Consider the following 26,899-nt stretch of genomic DNA (forward strand, 5'->3'; position numbering starts at 1 on the left):
ATATATTTTTAAAGTGAAATTACTATACTTACCAAAGCATTTTTTAAACCCACTTCATAATCAGGTAGGTTACTAACACTTTGTAGTTTAGAATACTAAAACCCATTCTGTACAATTAGAAACTTAGTTAAATTCTGGAAACCATTCTAAACCCAAGCCATTTTGGCCACAAGCCCTTTTCTGCTAACCACTAGAATTAGAGAATCTGTACACCTGGAAGATAGTTCCACATGTTGATTAGAAAACGGGCATTCTTTCGAAGTCAGTTCTGTTACCACAGGACCTGAAAACAACTGCTTGGTATCTAGGTCACTTGGACCCTGGGTTAAAGCTACTGCACACCAGATATATTATTTGTTCAAAGAGGAAGGGCATTAAGTGAGAAAGCAAAAACACAGATAGATGTATTTCTTGTGAAAGCATAAAATAAAATGGAATGGAGACGTAGAAAAACAGGGCTTTTTGCTTTGGACCACCAACTCCACAAGCCACCAAAAATACTGTCAATTAGGTCAGAGGAGAGATAAAAAGAAACTAGACCTTTTTTTTTTTTTTTTAACATAGAGTGTGTGTACGTATTTTCCTAAAGCATCTTAGATGAGAAAACTTCCTTATCAGTTCCAAATTCAACACAATACAAAGCAAAGGAACTTTTATTACTACATTCACACAAGTAATGATTAAGTGCCCTGAAGTTTACCCTGATAGCTGAAGATTACCATTAGTTTCCACAGAAGACCTAATCCTATTCAAAGGAGAAAAGGGTGGGGAAAACTCATTAAGTGCTTAGCACTGCCACTTCATTTCAAATGCCATTTTTGTCCTTGGGTGAACGTATGTAACACCAAACCGTGATCTAGCAATAGTTTACTATTTGGTTTAACTAGTAGCACTTAAAGAGCTTAATACAGGATAATACTTTAACAGCTTTTTTATCTGACACGAAGTTAACTCTAAAATAACATGACAAGCAATGTACAAAATCTGTCCATATTTTTTTGTCCATCTTACATAGCAATATGATATTTATAACCAGAAACTGCACTGAGAAGTAGACACATTAGTTTGTCAAGCTCTACCTGAAAACATGATGTTTTATTAAAACAAAAACCAAAACACTTAAATCTCAAGTTCTATGGTTTTACAGTCCAGTCTTACTGAAGTTGCACAGATTTCCTTTCTTGCAGACAAGGTAATATGCAGGAAGAACCCACGAAGAGCACGCTGGCTATCTGACAAATTGTACTATCTGGATTACAAATAAGTCTTGAAAATCTTCTGAAGAATGTCAAGGAGTTACCAGAGAGATTATATAGTGACCTTGATTTTTATTTTTCTTTACCTAGAATTCTACAAATTCTAAAATTTATCAATTGATGTATATCTTTTAAATAAACAGCACCAGTCTTGCCCATTGATACAATTAAAATTTGACTTTCTCAGTTCTTAGTTCACAAGTTTATTATGAAAACACTGCAGGGCTCTTGTGCAGTAACATCGTCTTATAGGAGGGGAAAAAAACAGTTCTGTTCAAAACAACTCACCAGGTTCTGACAATAACAAAGAACAACATGAGGCTGAGATTTGAGAAGGGAAATAAACTGAGTGCAGACAAATCATACAATTAAATTAAACGGTATCCCTGAAAATAAAACGATTTCAAAAGTCACAAGTAGAGGGGAGGCCTTGGTACTTATTTTTAAAAATGTTCATTAAGCTCCAATGATTGTTTGCTGCTATCCTTATCTACAGTCATGCTGAGTAAAGCTATAGCTAAATGGAAGTTAAATTGTATTCACGAGGTGTTAATGTTTACATCTTATTATCTGCAGTCTCTCTGAGAAAGCAAAAGTAACTACAAATAGCGCTATGCCAGAAACTGGTTTCTTGACCAACAATGTCGCTTCAGCATGCAATGAACTGGTTCATTCTAAAGTGGTCACGGCTGTTGATGACAAGAGGCTTTGTATTTTTATATGGCACATCTTTTGGTCCGTGTGAAAACAAGTTTTTTGAATGTTAACTATTCTCTGACACTTTGGAGTTACTGTTGCTCTTCCCATTTCCAATATATGGTTCATGGCAATACTGTACAAGTTTAAAATTTCATTACAGAAAGTAGTCTGGAGTACGACGAGTAACGTGTGGCTCGCCTCTGCGAGGTGCTGGGTCAAACTGCAAGCTGAAAAACAAAACATATTTGTTGTTTATACTGATGTATCAATGTACTGACAATCAAGAACATTATTCTTCCTATACAATTTCAGTTTGCCTTTAATGGAACAGAATCCTAATTGTAGCCTAATCATCCATTTAATGAGAGTCTTCTAGCTGCGTGTCTCCTCAAAGAGCCAAGGCAAACTTCAGAGAATTTTTTTTTTTAAGACAATTTTTATACATCAGGATTCCTTCTAAGATTTTTTGAAAGAAGGGTTCTACTAGGGCGCCTGGGTGGCTCAGTTGGTTAAGCGACTGCCTTCGGCTCAGGTCATGATCCTGGAGTCCCGGGATCGAGTCCTGCATCGGGCTCCCTGCTTGGCAGGGAGTCTGCTTCTCCCTCTGACCCTCCTCCCTCTCATGCTCTCTGTCTCTCATTCTCTCTCTCTCAAATAAATAAATAAAATCTTAAAAAAAAAAAAAGAAGGGTTCTACTAAATAAAACTTAAAGAGCCTAATGTACTTGTATTTGTAATCTCAACCTCAGGATATATTTTATTAACCCCACAATAAAAACATGTGTTTAAAAGTTAAAATCCTAATAATTCACATTGGGGCCTATATAGGACAAGTTTCTATTGATGAGTTTCAACATATCCTAAGTCTGTTCAAAAGGAACCATAGGGGCGCCTGGGTGGTTCAGTCGGTTAAGCGTCCAACTCTTGGTTTCAGCTCAGGTCATGATCTCAGGGTCCTGAAACAGCTCCACACTGGGCTCTGTGCTCAGTGCGGAGTCTGCGTGAGATTCTCTCCCTCTCCCCCTCCCTGTACTCGCGCACTCTCTCTCAAAATAAATCAAATCTAAAAAAAAAAAGGGGGGGGGAACATAAAAATCAAACTGGAATCTGGATTTAGCATGAGCCCTTCAAAACTCTTAAACTTCCCATTCCAACTATACAGTGTAACTCAACTGTAATGGCAGCCAACTACTTAGGTGTAAATACTTACAAAGAATATTTTAGAGTATCATCAAGTTCCATGATCGCAGCTTGATTACCACAACGATAACAATAGTTTGGAGCACTGAAAATCGTTACTACATTCCGGTCATGGCACCAGTTATATCCCTACAAGGAAAAGAAAGGTGATAAAAACCTATTTTACTCCCTTATTTACACAACTAAATGTGACTCAAAAAGAAAAAAGCCCCTTCCAAAAGGCTTAAAAGCTATAATGTTTTGTTTCTGGATATTTTAATAATTTTCTGTACTCTGTGCAACTTAAAAAAAAATACATGAATTAATTTTTCCTGAATTACAAAACTAGATTATAAATAGAAAAGACACTAAAAAACAGCACCAATCACCAGAGAATAAAGTGCTTCTTCTACATCTGGCTTTCTGTGAATAGCAGTATCTCATCAGCTTCCCACCACCGTGGCCCTAAACATGATCCAAGAATGAGTATATGGCCATTCCTTGTAGAGACAGATAACATACTCCTCAAGACCAAACCATATTAATTCTCTTCAGTCAGAGGTGAAGGTCCCTGCCCAGGTACAAAGAAAATAGGCCTCTAGGATCTCCAGCCTCATTTTGTCAAAATCCATGTAAATACATGAGTTACTTTTTAAGTATTGTACACAAATATTGTTCCGTCTTTAGCAAAGTCATACTTTTATAATAATCAGTTGTTATTAATATTAATGTAAACAGGACCCTAATTTTAAGTATGCTTATCAATGTCCCATTTCCCTTTTAGTTTCTTCTTTAAAATTACCTATAATCCTACCATCCAAAGGACCACTGAAACATTTTGGTATTTCACCTCAATCTCTTCTCCATACATACACATGTTAAACACATGAAATAAACAAAACTGAGATAAATATGTATATATTGCCTCCTCCCCTGTTCCCTGCACCTTACTTTCCCAGGCTTAAATCCCAAGCACTATCCAGTCATTAAGAGTTCTCTGAAAATATGTCAACTATGAAACTCATTATGAGATCAAAAGGTTGAGATTTTAATTCTAGTGTGCATCTACTGTAAAGGCTCAGACTACAACAGCAAATTCATTGGAAGGGATACATGGAGTATCCTCATTAATATCATTAATTAGCACCCCACCACCACCAAAAAACCCCTCCCTAGTATCTTCCTTCATTACGTTTACTTAAAAAGCAAATCAGATTTCAGAGAAGAGGACATACCTCCATCACCAGCTGGTGAGCTCTGGACACCAATGTGAGGCCATTGGCATGATTAAATGTTTCGGAAATGTCTTGCCCAAAGGTATAACCAGCTCCTCGAGGAGATATACCCCAACCACCACGATCATCTGGATCTGACCACAGCAAGTCACACATTGGACCCTAAAAAGCAAAGTAAGTTTTAAACTGCCTCTTGCAAAAAATGATTTGAGTAATTCATCAGAGGGAACACCCTATGAAGTCACACTTTGAATGGTATTTGCTGAACAGTTTAAGGTTTTGCTTTAAAGTATCTCTGTCAAATAAACAAACTATTTCCCAACGTTTTTAAGAGGCATATCCTACATCAATGAGCCCCAAGAGCAAAAAGCCCTATAGTATGCAAATTTCAATGTCAGACAGTATTGACAAGTAATTAAGGCAACAACCGAGATTCTAAGGCCCAGTCCCACAGGTGTTGTGATCTTGACAGGTTTCTTACTACTAGCTTCTGAAGAAAGAGATTGTTGACAAGAGTGTTCATACCACATGGGGTCATTTTTGAACATTAAAGGAGAGAACACACATAAGAAAGTTACAGTAAAATTTTTCCTCTCTAAAAGGTTTTCTGAAAAGATTTTATTACCAAATAAAAGTCAATAACTCATTAGGAAAAAAAAAAAACGGCAATACCTCATGAGGAACTTCTTGTAGGCGATCAAGTGCTCTGATGTGATCCAGTGTATCTATGGATGGTGAGAGGCCACCATGTAGACAGAATATCTGGAAAGAATGGTTTATAATGTTAACATTACATAGAAGAAACTTTAAACATTCTGGACTAAGCTGTAAGTAGCAACCCATATCACTTGGTGTGACTAGTGTTTCTGTATTCTGCCAGAACCAGGCTTGTCTCTGCAGAGGCTTTCTTCTAGCCCACTCTAACCTAGTGAATATACTCCCTTTCTTCCAGATAAATCATTGCTACTGCACCCAGAAAACGTTTCTCTGACCTTAACCTCAGCACAGACTATCCATTCTTCTCATAGAACTTTTTGCTGTATCTTCTGTGCACTCCTCTATGTGGACCAATAAACAGCTAATTACATCTCCAAGACTTGTCCAGAAACAACCTGAGAGGATGGATGGGCTACATCTTCCATCCCTGTGGTCCCAACATACAGTTCAGTGCTTGATAGAAAGAAGGCATTTCAGAAGTCTAGAAGGGATGTGTGGGTGGAAAAATGACTAGACCTAAACATTAAGAAAGCAGATTCATGAAAATAACCAGCAATGTAAGTTTTAGGAAGACCTACATACCTGCCCATCCACCAAGGCAGTGAGAGGAAGATAGTCAAAAAGATCTGTAAAATATTTCCAAACATTTGCATTTCCATATTTCCTTAAACATTCATCATAGAAACCATATACTTGTGTGATCTGTCTGCTCTCATGATTTCCTCGAAGAATGGTGATACGTTCACGGTAACGAACCTGAAACAACAAAACAGAAAACAATATGAATACCTGGCTTCTTCAAAAACCAAATGACCATTCAGCAAACTTTCTACAGGAAAATTCAGAGTTCCAATTTTGGTGGGGGAAAAAAAAAATCCCATCCCCCCACATCTACAGACATCTGTCCACGGAGTTATCGGCAAACCCTATCTCAACTACAATCAAACTCCTGCTACTACCAATTTCACAGAACATAACCATCAGCCATAGAACTCCGTGAAATTTTTTTCTACAGTTAGATGACTTTTGGTAAATTTATAGGTATGCAATAACCATCACAATTATTTTAGAACCTTTCCATCTTCAGTCCAAAAATATCCCCCCAGGCCGTCTCAACTCCTACTCCCAGCAACCACTGATTTGTCTTTTCTGTATTTCCTTAAATACTCACCATAGAAACTACGTACTTGTGTGATCTCTCTGCTCTCATGATTTCCCCTTTTGAGATCTTTTTGTAAAATTTCATATAAATGGAATAATACAAGATAGTTTTTTTGTGTGTCTGGCTTTATTCATTTAGCAGAATATTTTTGAGGCTCATCTGTGTATGTATCAGTGGATTCTTATTATTGTGCTTTTTATTGCTGCACAGTATCCCATTGTATGGCTATACCATATCTTTTTTCTTTATTCCCCAGGAGGAGGAACATCTGAATGGTTTACAGTTTTTGAGTATTATGAGAATGTTGCTATGATCATCTTGCCTGTAAGTTTTTTGTACACACATACAATACACTTTCATTTCTGTTGAGTATATTCCTAGTCCAATATAATTGCTGGGTATTACTATGGGTATAAGGTTCTAATCTCTCCATAAACGAACACTTAGTATTATCAGCCTTATTGATGAGAGCCATTCTAATGGGTGTGACTCTGACTTTAATTTGTATTTCCCTGATGTATAATGATTTTGCACATCTTTAGTATTTTGTCCATTTTTAATCTGTCTATAATTATTGAATTATAAAAGGTTTTTATTATATGAACACAAATACTTTTTTCTTAGTGATATACTTTGAAGAACAAAAAATCTTAATTTTTTTAAAAAAGATTTTATTTATTTATTTGACAGACACACAGCGAGAGAGGGAACACAAGCAGGGGCAGTGGGAGAGGGAGAAGCAGGCTTCCCGCTGAGCAGGGAGCCCGATGTGGGGCTCAAACCCAGGACCCTGGGATCATGACCTGAGCCGAAGGCAGTCACTTAATGACTGAGCCACCCAGGTGTCCCCAAAATTCTTAATTTTGATGAAGTCCAATATAACAATCTTTTTAATGGATTATGCTTTTCATATCTTAGAAATCATTGCCTAACCCAGAGTTACAAATACTTTCTCCTATGCTTTATTCTAGAAGTTTCATAGTGTTAGCTCTTACATTGAGGCCCCTGATTGATTTTGACCCATTTGTATGGTATTAGGTACCTAAGCCCATTTTTTTGTATATGGATACCCAACTGTACTCGCTCAAGTTTCCTTCCCCCAGTGCCCCCGTACTAGTGTACAAGGGCTGCCATAACAAAATAGAACAAATGGGCAGCTCGAAGAGCAAAAATTAATTTCCTCACAGTTCTCGAGGCTGGAAGTCCAGATCAAAGTGTGAGCCGGGTTAGTTTCTTCTGAAGGCCGGTCTACGGGGCTAATAAAAGGTCATCTTCTCCACGTTTCTTATCATCTTCCCTCTATATCTGTGTCCTAATGTCTTCTTACAAGGACACCAGTCATATTGAATTAGGGCTCACCCATATGACCTTATTTTACCTCAATTACCTCTTAAAGGCCCTATCACCAAATACAGCCACATTCTGAGGTACCGGGGGTTAAGACTTCAATGTACGAATTGGGGGGGAGGGGGGGGGAGAGGTGTATGCGGCACAATTCAGCCCCAAAACCTTTAAATATAAATTCCTGAAGGCAGCATATTCATTCCTCTGCTAAGCACTGGGATTCATCCTGGGCTTTAAGTACAAATTAGCTTACAATGTGGTTTTCATAGTACCTAGAGAAACTTTCCATCACTTAATCCAACTGCTTTATTTTACAGATGCAGAGAACTTAGTATATCCTCCAAAAATGTTTTGTAGCATGTTACATGATTCAGATTATAGTAGCTTCATGAACATATACATTATATATTGCCTAAAATCCAGCTCTTCCCAAAACCACATCTTACCACTTTTGCAGTATTAGAGGTTTCTGGCAGCCGGTTTTATCATTGTGAACGTTCTTTAGTAAAATCTCCCCTAAAGGTAAAATCACACTTTTTTTCCAAGGAAAGGCAGAAACCTGCCATTCCAAAAACTAGTGACCACTACATGTGTCTCATTTTCAGATCTTTGTACAATTCCCACAGCTCCAATTGGTATAAAGCAGCTTGCTTTATCATTCTTATTGTTCTAGATTGTCAAGTTTTAATGGCTGCCAACTATTCCACAGAGAGAAATCATAATTTAGATATTCACTTTTGTTGGATATCTAGATCAATTCGTTTTCTAGTATTAAACATAATGCTGAAATTAATGTTTTCACACAAAGCTCTTTTCCTCTTGAATTTCTTCTTCAGTAAAAGTCTAATTATAGGATTACTGTGTCAAAAGATGTGAACATCCTGACATTTAGTATCTTTAATTTCAAAAGCACCTAGGAAAGGTAGTTATACTACCTCCCCACACCCTAATTAACTGAAGAAATATTTTTATTTGACTGGCTTTCTAACGTTTTTCAAATAACTTGAATGAGAATAACCTTTTTTACTTTTATTCTATACCATCCCCTTATTCAGAATGAAGACAGACGTATGATTTATAAGTCCCAAACCTGAATACCTGCATTCCTAAATATGGAACATTCAGAGAAAATCACAAATCACTGGGGAAGAAAAAGAACAAAACTGTCCCACCCAGTACAAAATACCCCCAAACAAAATTGAAATTACCTTGAGAGCTACAAGCAGAGTAACTGTTTCAACTGAATAATATCCTCTGTCAACATAATCTCCCATAAACAAGTAGTTTGTATCTGGTGATTTGCCACCAATTCTAAACAGTTCCATGAGATCATGAAATTGCCCATGTACATCTCCACAGACAGTGACTGGACATCGAACCTCCTGCACATTGGATTCTTTTGTCAGGATTTCTTTAGCCTACAGATGGAGATAAAATAAACCAATACATTTAGCATTAAACAACATTAACAAAAATAAACTTAATGCAGCTTAAAGAACAGACTTGGTGTAAGACGAAACTGTAGGCACTGATAATTCCATTAAAGAGGGCAAGATATGGCCAGATTCCATCTATTGGTTATCTCACTCCTGATACTTAGAAAAAGCATGTTATCAAGATGCATAGTTCCATTCCTCTCATCACTATCAGTTTTTAGGCCTATCAGTTACCATCTAACTAAATGCTAAATAGTTTATTACTAGCAGCCACATAAGATTAATGAAAATGGAACAAGACATTCAGATACCTAGTTCCTTAGCTTTAAAGTTCTAATATGCTTTATGGATTCCAGGATATGAAGAAAGATTTCTAATTCCCACTTAACTGTTTTTTTTGGGGGGGGTGGGGGGGAACAATACATTAAAATTTCACCTGTATTTTTACACTCTTAATACTAAAAATACAAACTTCTGTTTTACAACTGTAACTATTCAATATACATGGTTTTTATAAAGTTGTTTGGCAGCATATGCATTCCCCCATGTAATCACAAATTCCAACATTACTTTTAAGGGCAGCATAACATTTCACTCACTCGAAACCCTATCGTCATTCAACATACATTTACTGATCATTTACCTTACCCCAAAAACCAAAGTGCACTGGGGAAGACCATCATTCACTTCCTCAATCATCCGAGTGATACTATGTGCCAGGCCTTGTGCTAGCCATTGGGGGACCACAGCGTACAAGATCGGTCACAGGGGACAGGGGACCACAAACAAGTAACCAAGCAACAAAGTACAGGCTGTGTTAAGTGATGAAAGAAAGGGAAAAAGTAAACGGTGGAGACCCATTTACGTAAGATACCACAACGAACAAGACTGCCCATAAAAGCACACAGTGCAGCATGAGCAGCAGACAATAAAATGATCAGGCCAAGTGCTAAGACATGCTAAAGTAGGCTGCAGTGCTCCAGGATCACAAACTAGGACAGCTAGGAAACCAGCCTGAGGTCCAAGGAATGGGTGAAAGTCAGTTACAGGAAGGGGTGGGAGTAGGAAATGGGAAGAGGTCTAACATAGGCAAGGTGCGATCATGTGTATAAATTCTCAGGAAGAGGAAAAGGTTTACGTGGCCAAAGCATACCACTTAAGAGAAAAGGGCAGACTGGGGTAGGCGCAGGGTGACCCAACTATCCTGGTTTTAGTGCTCAAAGTCTGGCATCCCAAGAAATGCCTCAGTTGTGCTCAAGTAAATCATGATAGTTGGTCATCCCAGGTAGGAAATGAGGGGGAGAATAGGGCATGGACATGGACTGAAGAACAAGTCTAATCAAAGCAGTACTACTAGAACAAAGATCCACTGGTGGAAAACTTGAGTGAATTTAGGATTTGAGAGGTAGGGCCATACATGTGGATTATCTGAGACAGAGCAGAGCTTAAAGACCACTAGTATTCAGTGACCGACTGGTCACTAGCCTCCCTCCAAAACCGATCTCAAATCAATCTCTTTTTATCTTTTTTGCCACTACCCTGGTCCAAGCCACCACTACCTCACCTGGATTACTGTGCTAGCCTCCATACTGAACTCCCTGCTTCCATTCTTCCTGACTCCAATCTATTTTCCACCCAACTGTCCCAAGTTAAGAGCTAAAAAAATGTTCACCAGGTTCCTTTAATTCACCACTGCATACACAGCACCTCGCTAGGGCAATGTCTGAGATGTAAAAGGCATTTAATATCTGTTCGCTTAATGAATCAAGAACTTATACTGGGATACTGGGTAAGTCATCTTCAGGGAAACCCATGGACATCTCTCAGGACAACATCAGAAGTACAGGCCTGGAAACTGGTACCAAGTTCTCTGGAGAATGAAGAAATAATAGGTAACAGTAGTAAGGAAAGGTGCCTGGGTATCCAGGTAGAGAAAAGAAGCCTGAAAAACAGGGAATTTTATCTTAGAGGAAGGCAGCATCCATCTATCTGGGAGGGCTATTAGAGAAAGTATAGGACTTCCTCCGGAAGGGTCAGATTTCAGTTCAGCCAAGAAGGTGAAAGAAATCTGTTCTGAAAATGGGTTAAAAGTATTTACTTCATACACTCAACATTTATTGAACATTTTCTTCTATGTGCAGCTAGCATTATGAAATGGTGTTCCAGAATGTACAGTGGGAGGCTGCATCAGGGGAAGGCAACACACTAGAACATGGAGGTGAAACTGCCATAGCGAACTGTTGCTAATGAGCCACTGCTCATTAGATTTTAAGCAACAACCAAAAGTAACAAGGACCGGTTTTAAGGCAGTAGTATGCAATCTTAGCCACATATTAAAAATCATTTGAGCTCTTACCGTATGATCCAGCAATTGCACTACTGGGTATTTACCCCAAAGATACAAAAGTAGGGATCCGAAAGGGTACGTGCACCCTGATGTTTATAGCAGCAATGTCCACAATAGCCAAACTATGGAAAGAGCCAAGATGTCCATCGGCAGATGAATGGATAAAGAAGATGCGGCATATATACACAATAGAATATTATGCAGCCATCAAAAGGAATGAGATCTTGCCATTTGCAACGACGTGGATGGAACTGGAGGGTATTATGTTGAGTGAAATAAGTCAAACAGAGAAAGACATGTATCATATGATCTCACTGATATGAGGAATCCTTAATCGCAGGAAACAAACTGAGGGTTGCTGGAGTGGGGGGTGGGGTGGGAGGGATGGGGTGACTGGGTGATAGACACCGGGGAGGGTATGTGCTCTGGTAAGCGCTGTGAATTGTGCAAGACTGTTGAATCTCAGATCTGTACCTCTGAAACAAATAATGCAATATATGTTAAGAAAAAAAAAAAAAAAGAAGAAGAAGAGGGTAGCAGGAGGGGAAGAATGAAGTGGGGGAAATCGGGAGGGGTAGACGAACCATGAGAGACGATGGACTCTGAAAAACAAACTGAGGGTTCTAGAGGGGACGGGGGTGGGAGGATGGGTTAGCCGGGTGGTGGGTATTGAGGAGGGCACATTCTGCATGGAGCACTGGGTGTTACGCACAAACAACGAATCATGGAACACTACATCTAAAACTAATGATGTAATGTAGGGGATTAACATAAGAATAAAAAAAATCATTTGAGCTCTTTAAAAAAAAAAAATCTAGACGCTAAGGCTACTCCTCTCTCAAGCCAGAATCTTTGGTAGTGGGATCCAAGCATCAATAATTTTTTTTAGTCTCCCCTCCTTATTCCATACCAGTGCTTTCTTAGGTGCAGTAAAGCTTAAGAACCATTTTTTTTTTAAAGATTTTATTTATTTGAGAGAGAGGACGCAAGCACAAGCAGGTGGCGGGGGGGCAGAGGGAAAGGGAGAAGACTCCCTGTTGGGCAGGGAGCCCACTGTGGGGCTCCATCCCAGGACCCCGAGATCACCACCTGAGCTGAAGGCAAACACCCAACTGACTGAGCCACCCAGTCACCCCTAAGCACTATTATTTTCAAGTCTCCAAACATTTGGGGAGCCTAGTTCAAGACACTGATCATTGACATCCAAAAATTAATCATTAATTTGTTCTTTTTTTTTTTAAGGTTCAAGCTATTATTTTATTTCATCCTCACCACAACAACCCCATTAAAAGGTATTATTGCCCCCACTTTACAGATGACAAAACTAAGACTCAGAAAGTGAAAGTCCCATGCTTTGAGGCTGAAGTAAGTGCTGAAACCAAGCTCTGAACCCAGATTGTTTGAATAGAAAGAATGCTTTCCGGCACGCCACAGCTACCAGGGGAGCAAGACCCCGAGGTCTTTGACTCCCCCATTGCAAACCAGAGATTTTTGGAGTCCGCGGGGTCTCAGGAAGCCCCCCTCAATCTCTACCTGTGGCCCGTCCTCCAACGTGGAAAGGCAGCGGGGACGGTCTTCCCTGCTCATTCCTCCCAACCACACGGGGTGCCAAGTGCCAACAGTCTTTTTCAGAAGGCTCTCCGAGTACCCCCAGAGCCCCTCATTTTTCCACTCACCCGCCCCAACCAGCGCGCACCGCGCAAGCGTCCAATTTGTTCTATTTTTAAGTTTAGAAAAAATTTCCGCTGTGTCTCAAAAAGTGATAGTTCTTCAGAAATACATATAATCCATCTCACTAGGGTAATTCCAATCTCCCATGATTTATTATTACTAAAAAGCAGAATTTCACTAGGCATATTCCTTAAGACTGTTTGGCATTAATACCATGTCCAGTGTTTTTAGCACCTGGCCCATAGTAATGAAAACAGCCATGAATGAAATGATAGGTCCCACTTCAAAGAAATTTGCAAGTTACTCAGAAGTTTTAAAAGGACAATGACAAGAAAACATGGTCACAACCCTATAAATCTTGCAATTCTATGAGAAGTTAAATTCCAAAATACATCTCTTGACACTTGCTTACAGGTAAGGCTATTCTCTATATGAATGATAAAAAGCTGCCATTCACAATTGCCCGAATTTCCTTATTACTATCTACTCAAAATTTCTATTCAAATCACAAAAGGACAATTAAACCTAAATGCTAGCTATTCCTTTTATTTCAATTTTGACATATCACAATGATAAACACTGTATCTTTAATTTATTTATTCAGGTTTTTTTTTTTTAAGTAGGCTCCACTCCCAATGTGGAGCCCAACACGGGGCTTGAACTCAGAACCCTGAGATCAAGATCTGAGCTGAGATCAAGAGTCAGATGCTCCACCTACAGAGCCTAGCAGCTAGGCACCCCGATCTTTAATTTTACTTTTAAAACTGTGCAAGTTATAGTGACACATCCTTTGAAAAAAAAATTTAGCAGCAGATAAAACCAAATGTCCCCTTTGACCACTCTCCACAATCCCACTCCTCTTGGGAAAAGTAACCACCAAGAGTATTCTGATGTACATCCTTTTGAAAGCCTGTTGACAAGTTTTACATACATATTATATGCCTACAAAAACATAATCATTTTCTTTTGCACTTTAAAACTAGGAGCTGTATTATTCAGCAGCCTGCTTTTCTCGCCAACAATCCATATTGGAGATCGTAATGCATACATATAGGCTTGGTTAATTTCTCACACTGGAGGTAGAGTATTCCCTGAGAGATTATTATAATACAGTGAGGGGGAGGACAAAAAGGTAAACACACTGCAATGTACATCCTAGTATTTGCTCCCTGGTATACACCTGGTATACATATACAGACACTTCCTGAAAGAAGATACCATGAAGTTGACATATTAGCAGATCGAACAGTTAGCTTCTTTTTATGTTGACATTATAAAATTGTCCTCCAAAAAAGAAAGGACACTGTATTTATAAAGTAAACCAAAGTAACTTCTACGTCTGGGAAAGCCAAAGCTCTTTTCTTCTCTTCCTACCAAATTTCAGACCAGAACAACTACAACTAAATTCGGGAGAAAACAGTATTTATTACATATCAGATGCCATCAAGCCAATTATTAAGTATATTTTAACAAAAAAAACTCAAGCTTACAAAGAATTTAAATATACCTTTTTTTTTGGTCTCAACTCAGCTTTCAGAGGATTACTACACCAAAATACACTATCCCAGAACACCAGAACAATAATGGTTGCACATCTCCTCATTGAAGATTATTTTACAGTCAAGAAAAACTAATCACAGAAAAAGAAATGTCTGAGAAGCTGTGCTATCACAAGGAGTCAGGCCTTTCAAGTCTCAGAAGCACCTAACAGAACCCCTCTATGGGTCACCTAATGGGACCTCTAATGAGTCATCTTTACACTTGATCTTAGCCAAAAGGCTGAGAAGCAATCTAATGAGTCACCTTTAGAACCTGCAGGCCTTCACCAACCATCAGTTTCTAAGGTAGATATACTTCAACTCTCTAGTTTAATATTCAAGGTAAATGGCAGAACCAGATTTTCAAAGCAACTTAATTAACATTAGAGAGGTTTATACTTCTAATAACTACCTTTTCACTTTCTGGTATTCTGATTCCTCTAATTTAAAGCCTCATGTCACCTGAATTATGCAAAGAAGCAAAAGCAAAAGATACACACCCCAAACTTTTGCTTCCCCTAAAACATTTTTTGAGGGCTTGGGTGGGAGGATGGGTTAGCCTGGTGATGGGTATTGAGGAGGGCACGTTCTGCATGGAGCACTGGGTGTTATGCACAAACAATGAATCATGGAACACTACATCTAAAACTAATGATGTAATGTATGGGGATTAACATAAGAATAATAAAAAAAAAGAAATTGTATTTAGCAAAAAAAAAAAAAAAAAAAAAAAAAAACATTTTTTGAGGGCCTCAAAAAGTCTCCACTAATAAACATTTGGGGAAAAAATAATTAAAAATCAAGTTTTTAAAAATAGTGTAATCAGCATATTTATTTTTTCTTTATTTATCGATTCTTCAGTAGGAGCCCTACTGAAATTCAAATGGCATAAACTGAAATCAGTGAATTCAAGGAAAAAAGATCTAATAAATATAAGTCTTCATAGGACAAGGCTGAAACTGAAATAAAAGCTAGTCCAATAATAAGAGCTTAACTAAAAGTTAAATTTTTCTACAGTCCTAAAATTCAAACAATTTGGAGATTCACTTGAAGAAAAGAAACCTTTAGGGACAGTAATTTATTATTAATGTCCTCTCTGCCTTCTGAGTTCAGATTCAGAAATCTTAAAATTTTATTTTCAACTAACATCAGGTTTCTTGGGTATGGGCCATTCCTAACCACCATAATAATATGAAATTACAAAAAAGCAAATTTAAATTAGACTCCTAAAACCATCCACGTCAAGATCTTTCAAGGAAGACAAGTAAAAGAGAAAAAAACAGGAACCAACAAAAGATTCACAAACCATTTATATATTAATTTCCTTAAGGACCCACAATAGCAGTATAACTTCTCCTTAACGTGTACCGTAGAAAAAGAAATGCATTTTTATATTAAAGTCACACAACATATTCATGCATTTTCATTATTAAACCAAGCAAACATTTTAAAATGGAAAATGATTACAATTATGTAAAAGTTCTTTGTATGAGAACACTAGAGAACATAAAATTTTGATAGATTATGGCTGTCTTAAACCTACCACACCAACAAAAACTACTCTCATTTCTTTGTATTCCCTTCCAGCTTTTACCCACATACTGACCTCGTGCTTAAAACTGGTAAACGTCTCAATTTCTGTCCTAAAGTTCATATTCATGGGGGCGCCTGGGTGGCACAGTCAGTTAAGCATCTGCCTTGGGCTCAGGTTGTGATCCCAGGGTCCTGGGATCAAGCCCCACGTCGGGCTCTCTGATCAGAGGGAATCCTCACCCTCTGCCCCTCCCCCTCATTTGCTGCATGCTCTCTCTCTCAAATTCTTTAGAGTTCATATTCATAAATCCAATGCCTTATAGCATTATAGTGATCATTTTAAACTGCTATATAGTATCTTCCCAAATTTATACATGTACTGTTTATTTGACTTACTTCCCTTCAGGAGATTTTTCAATTGTGGGACTAGAGAGCAAAATACGTGAACGTTTTTTGGTTACATACGTAGTCTATAAAGCTCAATTATTCCCAACTTACATACACATTAATAAATGTTAGAATGCACCCATTCTCATCTATTTCAAATATAAAATGCTATTTTCTGATTTAACTGGTACTTTTCATTTTGGAGTTCAAATTTTTTATTCCATGTTTATTTACTATCAGTTATTTCTCCTCTTACACAGATTGTTCACACAAATTCTTTGAGTTATCTATCGATACAAGGCTAAATGATGCTCTCAGATACTTTTCTATTAAAAATCTGATTATTAATTCAAATGTTCACTGGAAACTCTATTTCACATAAATTAAACATTTCATACTTTAATCACAATTGAGTATATCTTCTACCAATATAGCCATAAAGACATGAGAGAAGCAAACTTAAAAAAATGCAATAATTAATTTTTGAATTTTACTTTACAGTTTCAGAATTATAAACGTTTGAAAACATTTTTTTAAAAAAAGATTTTATTTATTTGACACAGAGACATAGCGAGAGAGGGAACACAAGCAGGGGGAGCAAGAGAAGAAGAAGCAGGCTTCCCGCGGAGCAGGGAACCCGATGCGGGGCCCGATCCCAGAACCCTGGGATCACAACCCGAGCCGAAGGCAGACGCTTAATGACTGAGCCACCCAGGCGCCCCTTGAAAACATTTTTAAAAAGCAAGTTCATGGGGCGCCTGGGTGGCTCAGTCAGTGAAGCATCCAACTCTTGCTTTCAGCATCAGGCTCAGCGGGGAGTCTACATGAGATTGTCTCTCTCTCTCGCTCTCTAAAATAAATAAATAAATCTTTAAAAAAGGGCAAATAAGCAAGCAATAATAAAATTTTCCAATACCATAAGAGAATTTCATTTTGCTTCATATTGCTTTTATGAAAGATAAAAGGTAGGTTTTCTTGATTTTCATAATTGGGCAAAAAAATTAAGGTTCATGACAAACTAGTATATATGGCTAGATTTTTACTTTGGTCTGATACATAATGTAGACATACTACTAGCCCTGAAAGCAAATAAATCTTGAGTTATTCATCTTCAACTGTCAAACCTTTCTTCATATTACTTGTCTTTCATTAATTAGACTGAACAGATGCCTCAAACGTTTTATGAAACATTTTGGTTCTGTATGATTATACTGTATGTATACTATCTGTGTGATTATACTATAAAAGTACTATAATCCTCCATGTAATGTTCTACGAACTAGTAGTTACTATTTGGTTTTAAGGTTAGGATCTAACCAAAAGAAAAAGGTCAGGTATGAGCGATAATTCTAAAATTGTATTAAAGGAAAATACTTAAGGGACACCTGGGTGGCTCATTCAGTTAAGCGTCTGCCTTTGGCTCAGGTTTTCATCCCAGGGTCCTGGGATGGAGTACCTCATCAGGCTGTCTGCTCAGTGGGAAGCCTGCTTCTCCCTCTGCCTGCAGCTCCCCCTGCTTGTGTGTGATCATGCTCTCTCTCTGACAAATAAAATCTTTAAAAAAAATTACTTAAGTTGATGTTTTTCCACCTCTGTCAAATACACATGTGCAGGAATTAAAAATTCCCAATAATTCCTGCATAGGGGAAAAATATATATAATCTAAACAGAGAAATGTTGGTATATATGTAGTTGTTTAAAAATTCTCACCACAACAACCCATCATGAATCCATCAACCACTCTGGATGTCTTTTTCCTCCCTTATCTGTACCAGGTGACGGCCTAAATGGTTTTTAAGGTTCCTTCCATCACTGAAATTTTACCAAAGCAATTCTTAAGCCTTTTCACTAAGTCACAGGCACCCAACAGGTAGTGGGCACTACTGCCAGTTGACAAACAATGGGTGGCAGACTAATGAAATGCACTTGATCACCACTAGCACAAATATTTTAAAACCTTTCCCATCTGTAGAGTTTACTACAAGTTCAACCTCCTGGCTAATGTGAAACCCTACTATTATAGAGCAAAAAACTCGCAAATCCCTAAAACAATGCTACTTAGACAAAGCTAAACAGTGAAAATGAGTAATGCACATAATAGGAGTTTAATAAATTTTGACTGATTTCCAGAACACTGTCACACCGTTAATAGCATCACTGACACTCCACAGTCTTTGTGAACTACACTTTGTATATAACTCTAGCTAGGTAAATAAACTGTCTTCCCAGGAGCACTCTGGAAAAAGGTTTTCGATCTTCTTGCAGCCCCCTCAACATCAGCCATACTCCCATCTGGAGTAGTAACTGAATGACTGAAGCAGAGGTGAGGGCATGGAGTACCAGAGTGACTGGCCGACTGGTCACACACAGTTTAGAAAATACCCAGATTCATATTATGCTGAGCGAAATAAGTCAAAAAGAGAAAGACATGTATCATATGACCTCACTGATATGAGGAATTCTTAATCTCAGGAAACAAACTGAGGGTTGCTGGCGTGGGGGGTGGGGTGGGAGGGATGGGGTGACTGGGTGATAGACACTGGGGAGGGTATGTGCTCTGGTAAGCGCTGTGAACTGTGCAAGACTGTTGAATCTCAGATCGTACCTCTGAAACAAATAATGCAATATATGTTAAGAAAAAAAAAAGAAGAAGAAGAAGGTAGTGGGAGGGGAAGAATGAAGCGGGGGAAATCGGAGGGGTAGACGAACCATGAGAGACGATGGACTCTGAAAAACAAACTGAGGGTTCTAGAGGGGAGGGGGGTGGGAGGATGGGTTAGCCTGGTGATGGGTATTAAAGAGGGCATTTCTGCATGGAGCACTGGGTGTTATGCACAAACAATGAATCATGGAACACTACATCTAAAACTAATGATGTAATGTACGGTGATTAACATAACAATAAAAATTAAAAAAAAAAAAAGAAAATACCCAGATTCAGATATACATACCTGTCACTGCCTTGTTCATCCATCCTAAACCACACTACCAATATATAAGTAGGCAACAGCAACTCTGTATTAAGAAATTAAGCAGTTTTTTTTTTAAGATTTTATTTATTTATTTGACAGACAGAGCAGGAGAGCACAAGCTGGGGCAACAGCAGGAGGGTGAGGGAGAAGCAGGCTCCCCGCCAAGCAGGGAGCCCAATGCAGGGCTCGATCCCACGACCCCTGGACCATGACCCAAGCCAAAGGCGAACGCCCAACCATCTGAGCCACCCAGGCGCCCCAAGAAATTAAGCAGTTAATCCCAGATTGCTCTTTACAATTTTTTTCAGAATCCCTCCCCAACCATTTACCAGCAGCCAGACCTCTATTTCAACTTCTTCTACCACTTCTGCACCAGAAGCTGAAAGGAAAGCTATTTAAAACAGCAAAAAACCAAAATCTTTTCCCTTCATAGTTCTAGTCCAATTCCTATTTCACTTGTGTGGGAAAGCGCCGTTTGAAGGTTTATGAGAAATGAGTACAGAAAAAAAAAAAAAAAAGAAAGAAATGAGAGATGTGTCAAAAAAGTAAAAAAAAAAGGGGGGGGTTCTGCCACACCAAACTTTCCCTCTCTTCTGAGCACCTTCAAAAAAGACCCTTCCCTACCATTACCTCAACGCAAACCTAGTATCTCCTGGTTTTCCTAGCTCACCTCCTCCAACCTAACAAAGCCACAGGTAACTGACAAATGACTTAGAAGGCTACCAGCAATATCCTCTGCCATTAAAGAGGGCGTGGGAGAGAAACACCTGACAAGTGATAGAAATGTTACCCATACGGGCGCCTGGGTGGCTCAGTCATTAAGCGTCTGCCTTCGGCTCAGGTCATGATCCAGGGTTCTGGGATCGAGTCCCACATCGGGCTCCCTGCTCGGCGGGGAGCCTGCTTCTCCCTCTCCCACTCCCCCTGCTTGTGTTCCTGCTCTCGCTATCTCTCTCTCTGTCAAATAAATAAATAAAAATCTTAAAAAAAAAAAAAAAGAAATGTTACCCATACACTCCTCCAGTGTCCCTCATGCTTTCTACAGCATGAGTTTCACCTGCCAATATTTACAGGCAGAACTCTTGTCTTTGACAGAGAAAATAAAAGGAAAGTTGGGGGACCTGTGTTTCGGAACAGTACGACTGTTCACCTTTTCGACGCTTCCTCATTAAGTCAACCCAAAACCAAGGGCACTACTGCTTCATGACTAGATCATGAAACACACACAGGCACATATAGGTCTGACTGTGGGAGCCATGATAAGGCATTTTACAAACTGTACTGAACAATATAAATGTTAGTTATGCTTTCCTGGAATACTTTAAAGTTCAGTTTCTAGACCATGATTTGCACTAAGGATACACAGAAAATGAACTGGCATTTTCTTCTCATTAATGTTATCTGAGGGGCAAATGCTGCCAGCCACATTCAAAATTGAAGAATAACTACGGTTTCCTCCTCCAGGACAAAGTAAGACAACAGTGCGTGACATGAATGGGAAGCTTTCAAGCAATGAGAATAATAATAATGCTTTATTTTACAGAGCTGTTGATTCTACAGTTCGGCTTGCCCCCAATTCACCTCCATTTTTCATTATTAACACCACCTAAAAAGAGAGGAGAGGCTGTAAAGCAACACTAGAACACTGGGCTGAGAATCTGTAAGCCTGCACAATCTCACTTTAGCCCCTGAATCAAGTCACTTTACCTTCCTGTGCCTCTGGTTTCCGTCTATAACTGAGGATAATAACTGTCTCACAAATTTGTTAAAAGAACTGTGTATGTGAAAATATGATGCAAACATTCTGCATCATGCTTTCCCCATTTGTTCTCAATATTCAAATTACTTTTATGAAAATGAGCCAAACAACCTTTTAAATGTTTGGTTTTGTTTGTTTGTTTGTTTTTTAAGATTTATCCATTCCAGAGAGAGGGAGGGAGGGAGAGAGAGAGAGAGAGGGAGGGCGAGTGGCGGAGAGAGCGAGCACATGAGCAGGAGGGAGAAAGAATCTCAAGCAGACTCCAGGCTGAGTGCGGAGCTCAATGTAGGGCTTGATCTCACGACCCTGAGTTCAAGACCTGAGCCAAAAACAAGAGTCCAAATGTGCCACCCAGGTGCTCCCAAACAATCCTTTAAATTAAGCACACATACAGACTCACAAAAATTTATTACCCACTTCATATAGAAATTTAATCTTAGTCAAGCATTTTGCAGCTCATCCAGTGAGAAGGAGGGTTTGCTTTTTCCCATACTCATGTACAAATGTGAGGCCTTAATGACTGCATTTTATTTATAGTGTTTGCAGAGCAATGGAAAAGAGCATACCTAGGTAAAGAACTCCTTTGGGGAAAGAAAAAAAAAAACTGGCTATCAAACAACATTCTCCACAAGTTTGGAAAGACCTGAAAGGACAAAGCCAAAAATCATACCTAAATTAAACTACTGGTGAAGTCACATAATAAAAGACTGTTTACTGTGGTTGATACTATTTACTTCATCCAATCTGTAAATGGAAACATACCATCCAGTTATACAAATGTAGTAATGTTACTGACTATAGAACTGTACCTGAGACAAAACTGCATTCACTCACCACAATTTTTCAACAATCAACTAAAATTATGATCCCCCAAATGACAAAGTATACTCCACACACAATCATCTTGGCTTTGATATAAACCTTAATCACACCTTGAAGGGAAAAAAGCTTAACTAGTCAATTGCATAAAAACCATAGTTACCTTTGTCTATAAATACACACCTGAATTCTCTGCATTTTGAACACCTACCACTGTTAATTGCTAATGGGAGACCATAATAATGGTCTCTGAATTTTTTAATCACCATGACCTCTCATGGTATACTTCTATCTTTACCATTTAAATATTTCATTCAGATCAGGCACCTTCAGGCAGATAAAAGGAGGGCTTTTGTATTACTTTTCCTTCTTAAAATTAAAGAAATGATCAACTACTACCAAGGACCTATCTCCAACAAGTATCTTTTCTTTAAAAGAAAAAACTATTATACAAATGAAAGATGGTTCCCTCAAGATTTTCAAAATATGTAGCTTTCACTAGATGTGCTATTGGCTATTCAATTAAGAGTGAAAAGAGAATTTTTGTTTTAGTTTCCTAGTACAAAAAATCATTTCAAGTCATGCATCCTAACTCATTTCACATACCTAAAAAGCTGCCTTAAAACTTAGTTTACAAAGTTAATGTAGTTCCAAAAGTTCAAAAACTTTCAAGTTAAAAAGAGTATGAAGAATGCATAATATTCTCCCTCAAATGATCCATTTCTTGGAAACCTACCTTCAAATATTATTTCCACCTTTTTGGCTCTAAGAACAAAAATCTGGACACACTGGATAAGCAATGAAGAGCTAAGTATAAATTGTTTAATCTCACTACATCTTAGTTTTACAAAGATGGGGAAAGCAATCACATTTACCACATTCATCAATCTTGACACACCCAATCTAAGCACCCAGTATTATCTCCTGCAGTCTCCAACACAAACCCTCTACTTCCCTGGTTCATCTACTACTTACTTCCAACTAGATTCAGGCTCCTTGAGACTAAACGTGATTATACTTCATTGCTTTTCCTTTCATAAAAGTAAGCAATCGCAGATAGTCAGTAGGTGTTCGATATTTAAACACAATATACTAATTTAAATTGGATTATATAATCTCAGATTAGAAGGGACTCTGGAACATCTATTTTAACTCTTTAGTTTAAATAGCAAAATGTGGACTAAGTGTCCCAAGATCAGTCACAATTACTCTGCAGCAGAAAGAGGAATAGTGTCCAGGTCTAACTTGTAAGTCTAGTGGTCTTCCAATTACATCATTATCTCTCTTCCAATGTTTTCTACAGAAATGACTAGTCATCTAACCAAATGCTGACTCAAAGTCTACATAAGGTATTGATCCCTGAAAGTCATTAAAATCATCACTTCCAGCACCTAGAAATTAATACTTGACAATATAAGTTAAGTTTTAAAAGCCTCTTTCTAAACCCTTAATACAAACACCATCCTTACTTGACGAGGGTAAAGAAGGAACAAAAGACTCAATACATTGCTAACATTAAAATTCAGCTCCAATAGATAATTTACCACCTCATCAACTAGTAGGAGAGTTGTTCAGGCTAAGGATAAATAAATCTGAATTTGACTCATTTAAATTGCAATTATTCACAGCACAGTTTCTGAAAAAGCCTGCTTTAGGAACATATACACCAAACTCATGAACCCAATTTTCCCAACAAACCGCAAAGGAGTCAGCATAATTGCTCTCTAATAACTCTCCTCACTAACACAAAATGCAAATACGGTATTCCACAATTCTGCACTACAATGAAATACTGCCAAGTTAATTTTGACAAGAGAAGTTAAACTATTTACAGTGGAGATAAGCATTTTCTATATATCAGAAAACTGAGTCATAAGACCTTCAAAAATACAACACAGCCAATAGCTAAATAGGCTGTTTCCCCAACCCCTAGGTAAAAACAAAACGGAATTAGGTAATTTAAAATGGACTTATTAAAGGAACTATAGCATTCCATTTTCAACATCTGTAAACACTAAGCACAATGTCTGGGACATAGTAAAAGCTCAAGAAACAGTTATTATTATTATCTTGCTACTTAGAGCCTCAAAAATACAAACAAGTAACTTTCCCAACAAAGAGCCAGTATACAAAATTTGCTGCTCGCAGTTTACGTTGTTCGTTTTAAAAATAGATGGCAAAATGCCAAGTACGTTCAGCTCGCAGAAGGGTTTCACAGTACCCAATTTGAGTCAGCAATATAAATCACAGATTAAACTGACACTTGATTTCCAATCCCAAAGCTCCTTACGTAGTATGACTCACCAAATTCTCCATTTCTTCCAACTATGAAACCTAAGTTGTACTCCTCCCTGCACCTACCACCGTGACCTTCGTAGAAATTAGGTTAGAGAGATATATATATATTTTAAATGTTTTATTTATTTATTCATTAGAGTCAAAGAGAGAGAGAGAGGCAGAGGGAGAAGCAGGCTCCCCGCCTAGCAGGGACCCTGATGCGGGACTCGATCCCAGGACCCTGGGATCATGACCTGAGCCGAAGGCAGACGCTTAACCATCTGAGCCACCCAGGTGCCCCTAGAGATATATTTTTAAACTCTTGTAACACACATTTTTAAATCGGTCTCTGGAAAGGACTGCTCGGTGAGTTTAACACAAACCACCAGGGATGGTACTAAAGGTGAGCGACCTTCAGACAGGACTTGCGATCCGGCCTACGAGCTCGCTTTTGGGGGAATCCTCTGGACAGCTTTGGACCGAAGAATGAGGCCAGAGTACAAGCAAAAAGCCTCTTACCCACCTCACAGTAGAGTCACAGTCCCGCATCCCAGGCCGTAGAACCCAAGTCCTCGCACATGCACCTCAAAACCGTCCCCGACCCTGACATACAGGGTCTCTGCTCCCCCAGCCACCTCGCCCGGCACCAAAGCCGGGAGGCTCGGGAGCCCCGGAGTCGGGTGCACGGCGCCATTTTAGGCGGCGGTGGCGGCGACAACCAATCCCTGCGCTGGAGGCAGGGGGCGCCGGGTCGCCCGGGAGCCGCCGCCGGACCGCGCCGGGCGCCGGTCTTGGAGGCTCGGGGGGCCCGGGCCGGCTGCCTCCGCCATGTTGCACCCTCCCCACGGCCGCCTCCTTCCCGAGGGGCTCGGCCCGCGGCGCCTCCCGTAGCTGGAGAGAAGCTCACCTTTTCGCAGAGGCTCTTGACCTGGGACTCGGACAGCTGCTTGCACTCGTTCAGCTGCTCGATCCATTGGTCCAGCTCCTTGGTGAACACCTTCTCGTCCATGATGCCACCCGCCCGAACCGGCTGCCGCTCCGCGCTACTCCCGCGCCGCCGCCCGCACACGGGCCACACCGCACACGCCGCCGCCGGTCCCCGGGGTACCTGTGTGGCTGCTGGCGGCTGCTCGGCGCTAGCGCGAACCCGCGAACTCTCCCTGCACCACCCGGCCACCGGCCGCAGCCCTGCTCCGCTCGATCTAGTCCCGGAGCTCGGCTCTCTGTAATGGCGGCCGCCGGCGTGGTGACATCACGCCCGGCGTCAGGAGGCGGCGGGGTAGAAGGGCCGGGACAGGAGCTGCGCAACTGCAGAGCCAACCCTGCTCCGCCGCCAGGGCCGACTAGGGGGGCGGTAACCAGGGGCCAAGGCGCAGGCGCAATGTAGCCGGCTGGTAACAGGCACCTTCGCTTTTAGGGCGTGGTCGTCCAGAAGGGAGGGGTCGGGGGTGGGGGGAAGGGAAGACCGAGGCACCGCAAGTGCGGCGCCTCCGGCAGAGAACCGAGCTAATTCCAGAGCACAACGTCCTGCGCGGCGCGGGCGCCGGCGTGGCGCAGACGCAGTCCCGGGGTTGGAGGGTGTGGGCGGAGAGCCTAGCTACCGGAGACTTTTTCCCTAAGGTGAGCCGGCTCTGCGGTTCACCCCGCGTTGGCGTCCGGGTCACAGAAACCAGAGTTGTGACCTCGTGGTGCGCTGGAGTTGTATGGGAACCCAAATCTTTGGGGGCAGGAACGGGCGCCGAGTGGTGGCCTGGTTGGAGTGACCGCCTCCGCCTCTGGGCGCGGCAGGCACCTTGTAATTAGGTCACTCGTGGGCGGCGGAGGGTGTGTCTGCCCTGGGAGTGCCGCGCGGTGCACCTGACTCCCCCCGCCCCCCCCCCCCCCCCCCGCACACACCTGTCCTCGGGCTTGAGGTGTCCTGTTGGGCGCGATGCCTGCGGCCGAGGCTTGGGCTTCTCTCGGAGCCTCAGCCCGCGCGCCTGGCTTCCACGCGCCCCACGCAGCCTCGCCCGTTGTTGCCTTCCCACCCAGGGGTGCGCCCTCTTACCCCTCGGGTTCCTGGTGGGAATGAGAACAACACCCCCCCCCCCCGCCCCAACCCCTATTCTCTCTGGCCTACTTTCTAGAGGGACGACGACCTGAGGGTGTCAGAAGCGGCTACAACCCGCGTTTTAAAGAAAGCTCAGATATCTTAGGATCAGATCTCGGTCTGGCTATGAATCTCTTTGGGGTTTGTGAAATGTTTTCACATCCCCAAGTCCCTGCATTCACAGAAGTATTTGTTTCTGTAAAGCGCCAATTACGTGCTCGATCGCACGCTTGGGAGAAAGAAGGGTCAGCCTTCCCAGACTGAAAATGACAATTCTGCTTTCCGTTCTACCTCCCAGCAGCGTGCCCAGGGGAAAGTGTCTCAGATCTACCTCCCCAAAGGCTTGTAACATAATTTACCAGACTTGGGGAAAAAAAAGTTATTTTAGCCCAAATTCTGACCATGTTTTGCAGTTATCATCCCCAAATAATAGAGGAGTAAGAGTTAAGATCATGCAGAATGTATGAGGAAAAAATCAT

At 40.4% G+C, this 26,899-nt stretch overlaps 1 protein-coding gene across 1 annotated transcript; it reads right to left on the bottom strand.

The window, feature by feature from the left end:
* Positions 1 to 1,076: 1,076 nt before the first annotated feature.
* On the bottom strand, positions 1,077 to 25,624 carry PPP2CA (protein phosphatase 2 catalytic subunit alpha). Its single transcript, XM_045892672.3, has 7 exons — positions 25,239 to 25,624; positions 8,801 to 9,010; positions 5,669 to 5,842; positions 5,042 to 5,131; positions 4,370 to 4,531; positions 3,166 to 3,284; positions 1,077 to 2,182 (listed from the first exon to the last, which is right to left on the bottom strand). The coding sequence occupies exons 1-7, from the start codon at positions 25,338 to 25,340 to the stop codon at positions 2,110 to 2,112; spliced, it is 930 nt and encodes a 309-aa protein (XP_045748628.1). The 5' UTR covers positions 25,341 to 25,624; the 3' UTR covers positions 1,077 to 2,109.
* Positions 25,625 to 26,899: the final 1,275 nt, after the last annotated feature.

The sequence above is a fragment of the Mirounga angustirostris genome, unplaced genomic scaffold (assembly GCF_029215605.1).
Source record: "Mirounga angustirostris isolate CCGP_5_RB_7025 unplaced genomic scaffold, mMirAng1.0.hap1 SCAF_7, whole genome shotgun sequence".
Taxonomy (NCBI): domain Eukaryota; kingdom Metazoa; phylum Chordata; class Mammalia; order Carnivora; family Phocidae; genus Mirounga; species Mirounga angustirostris.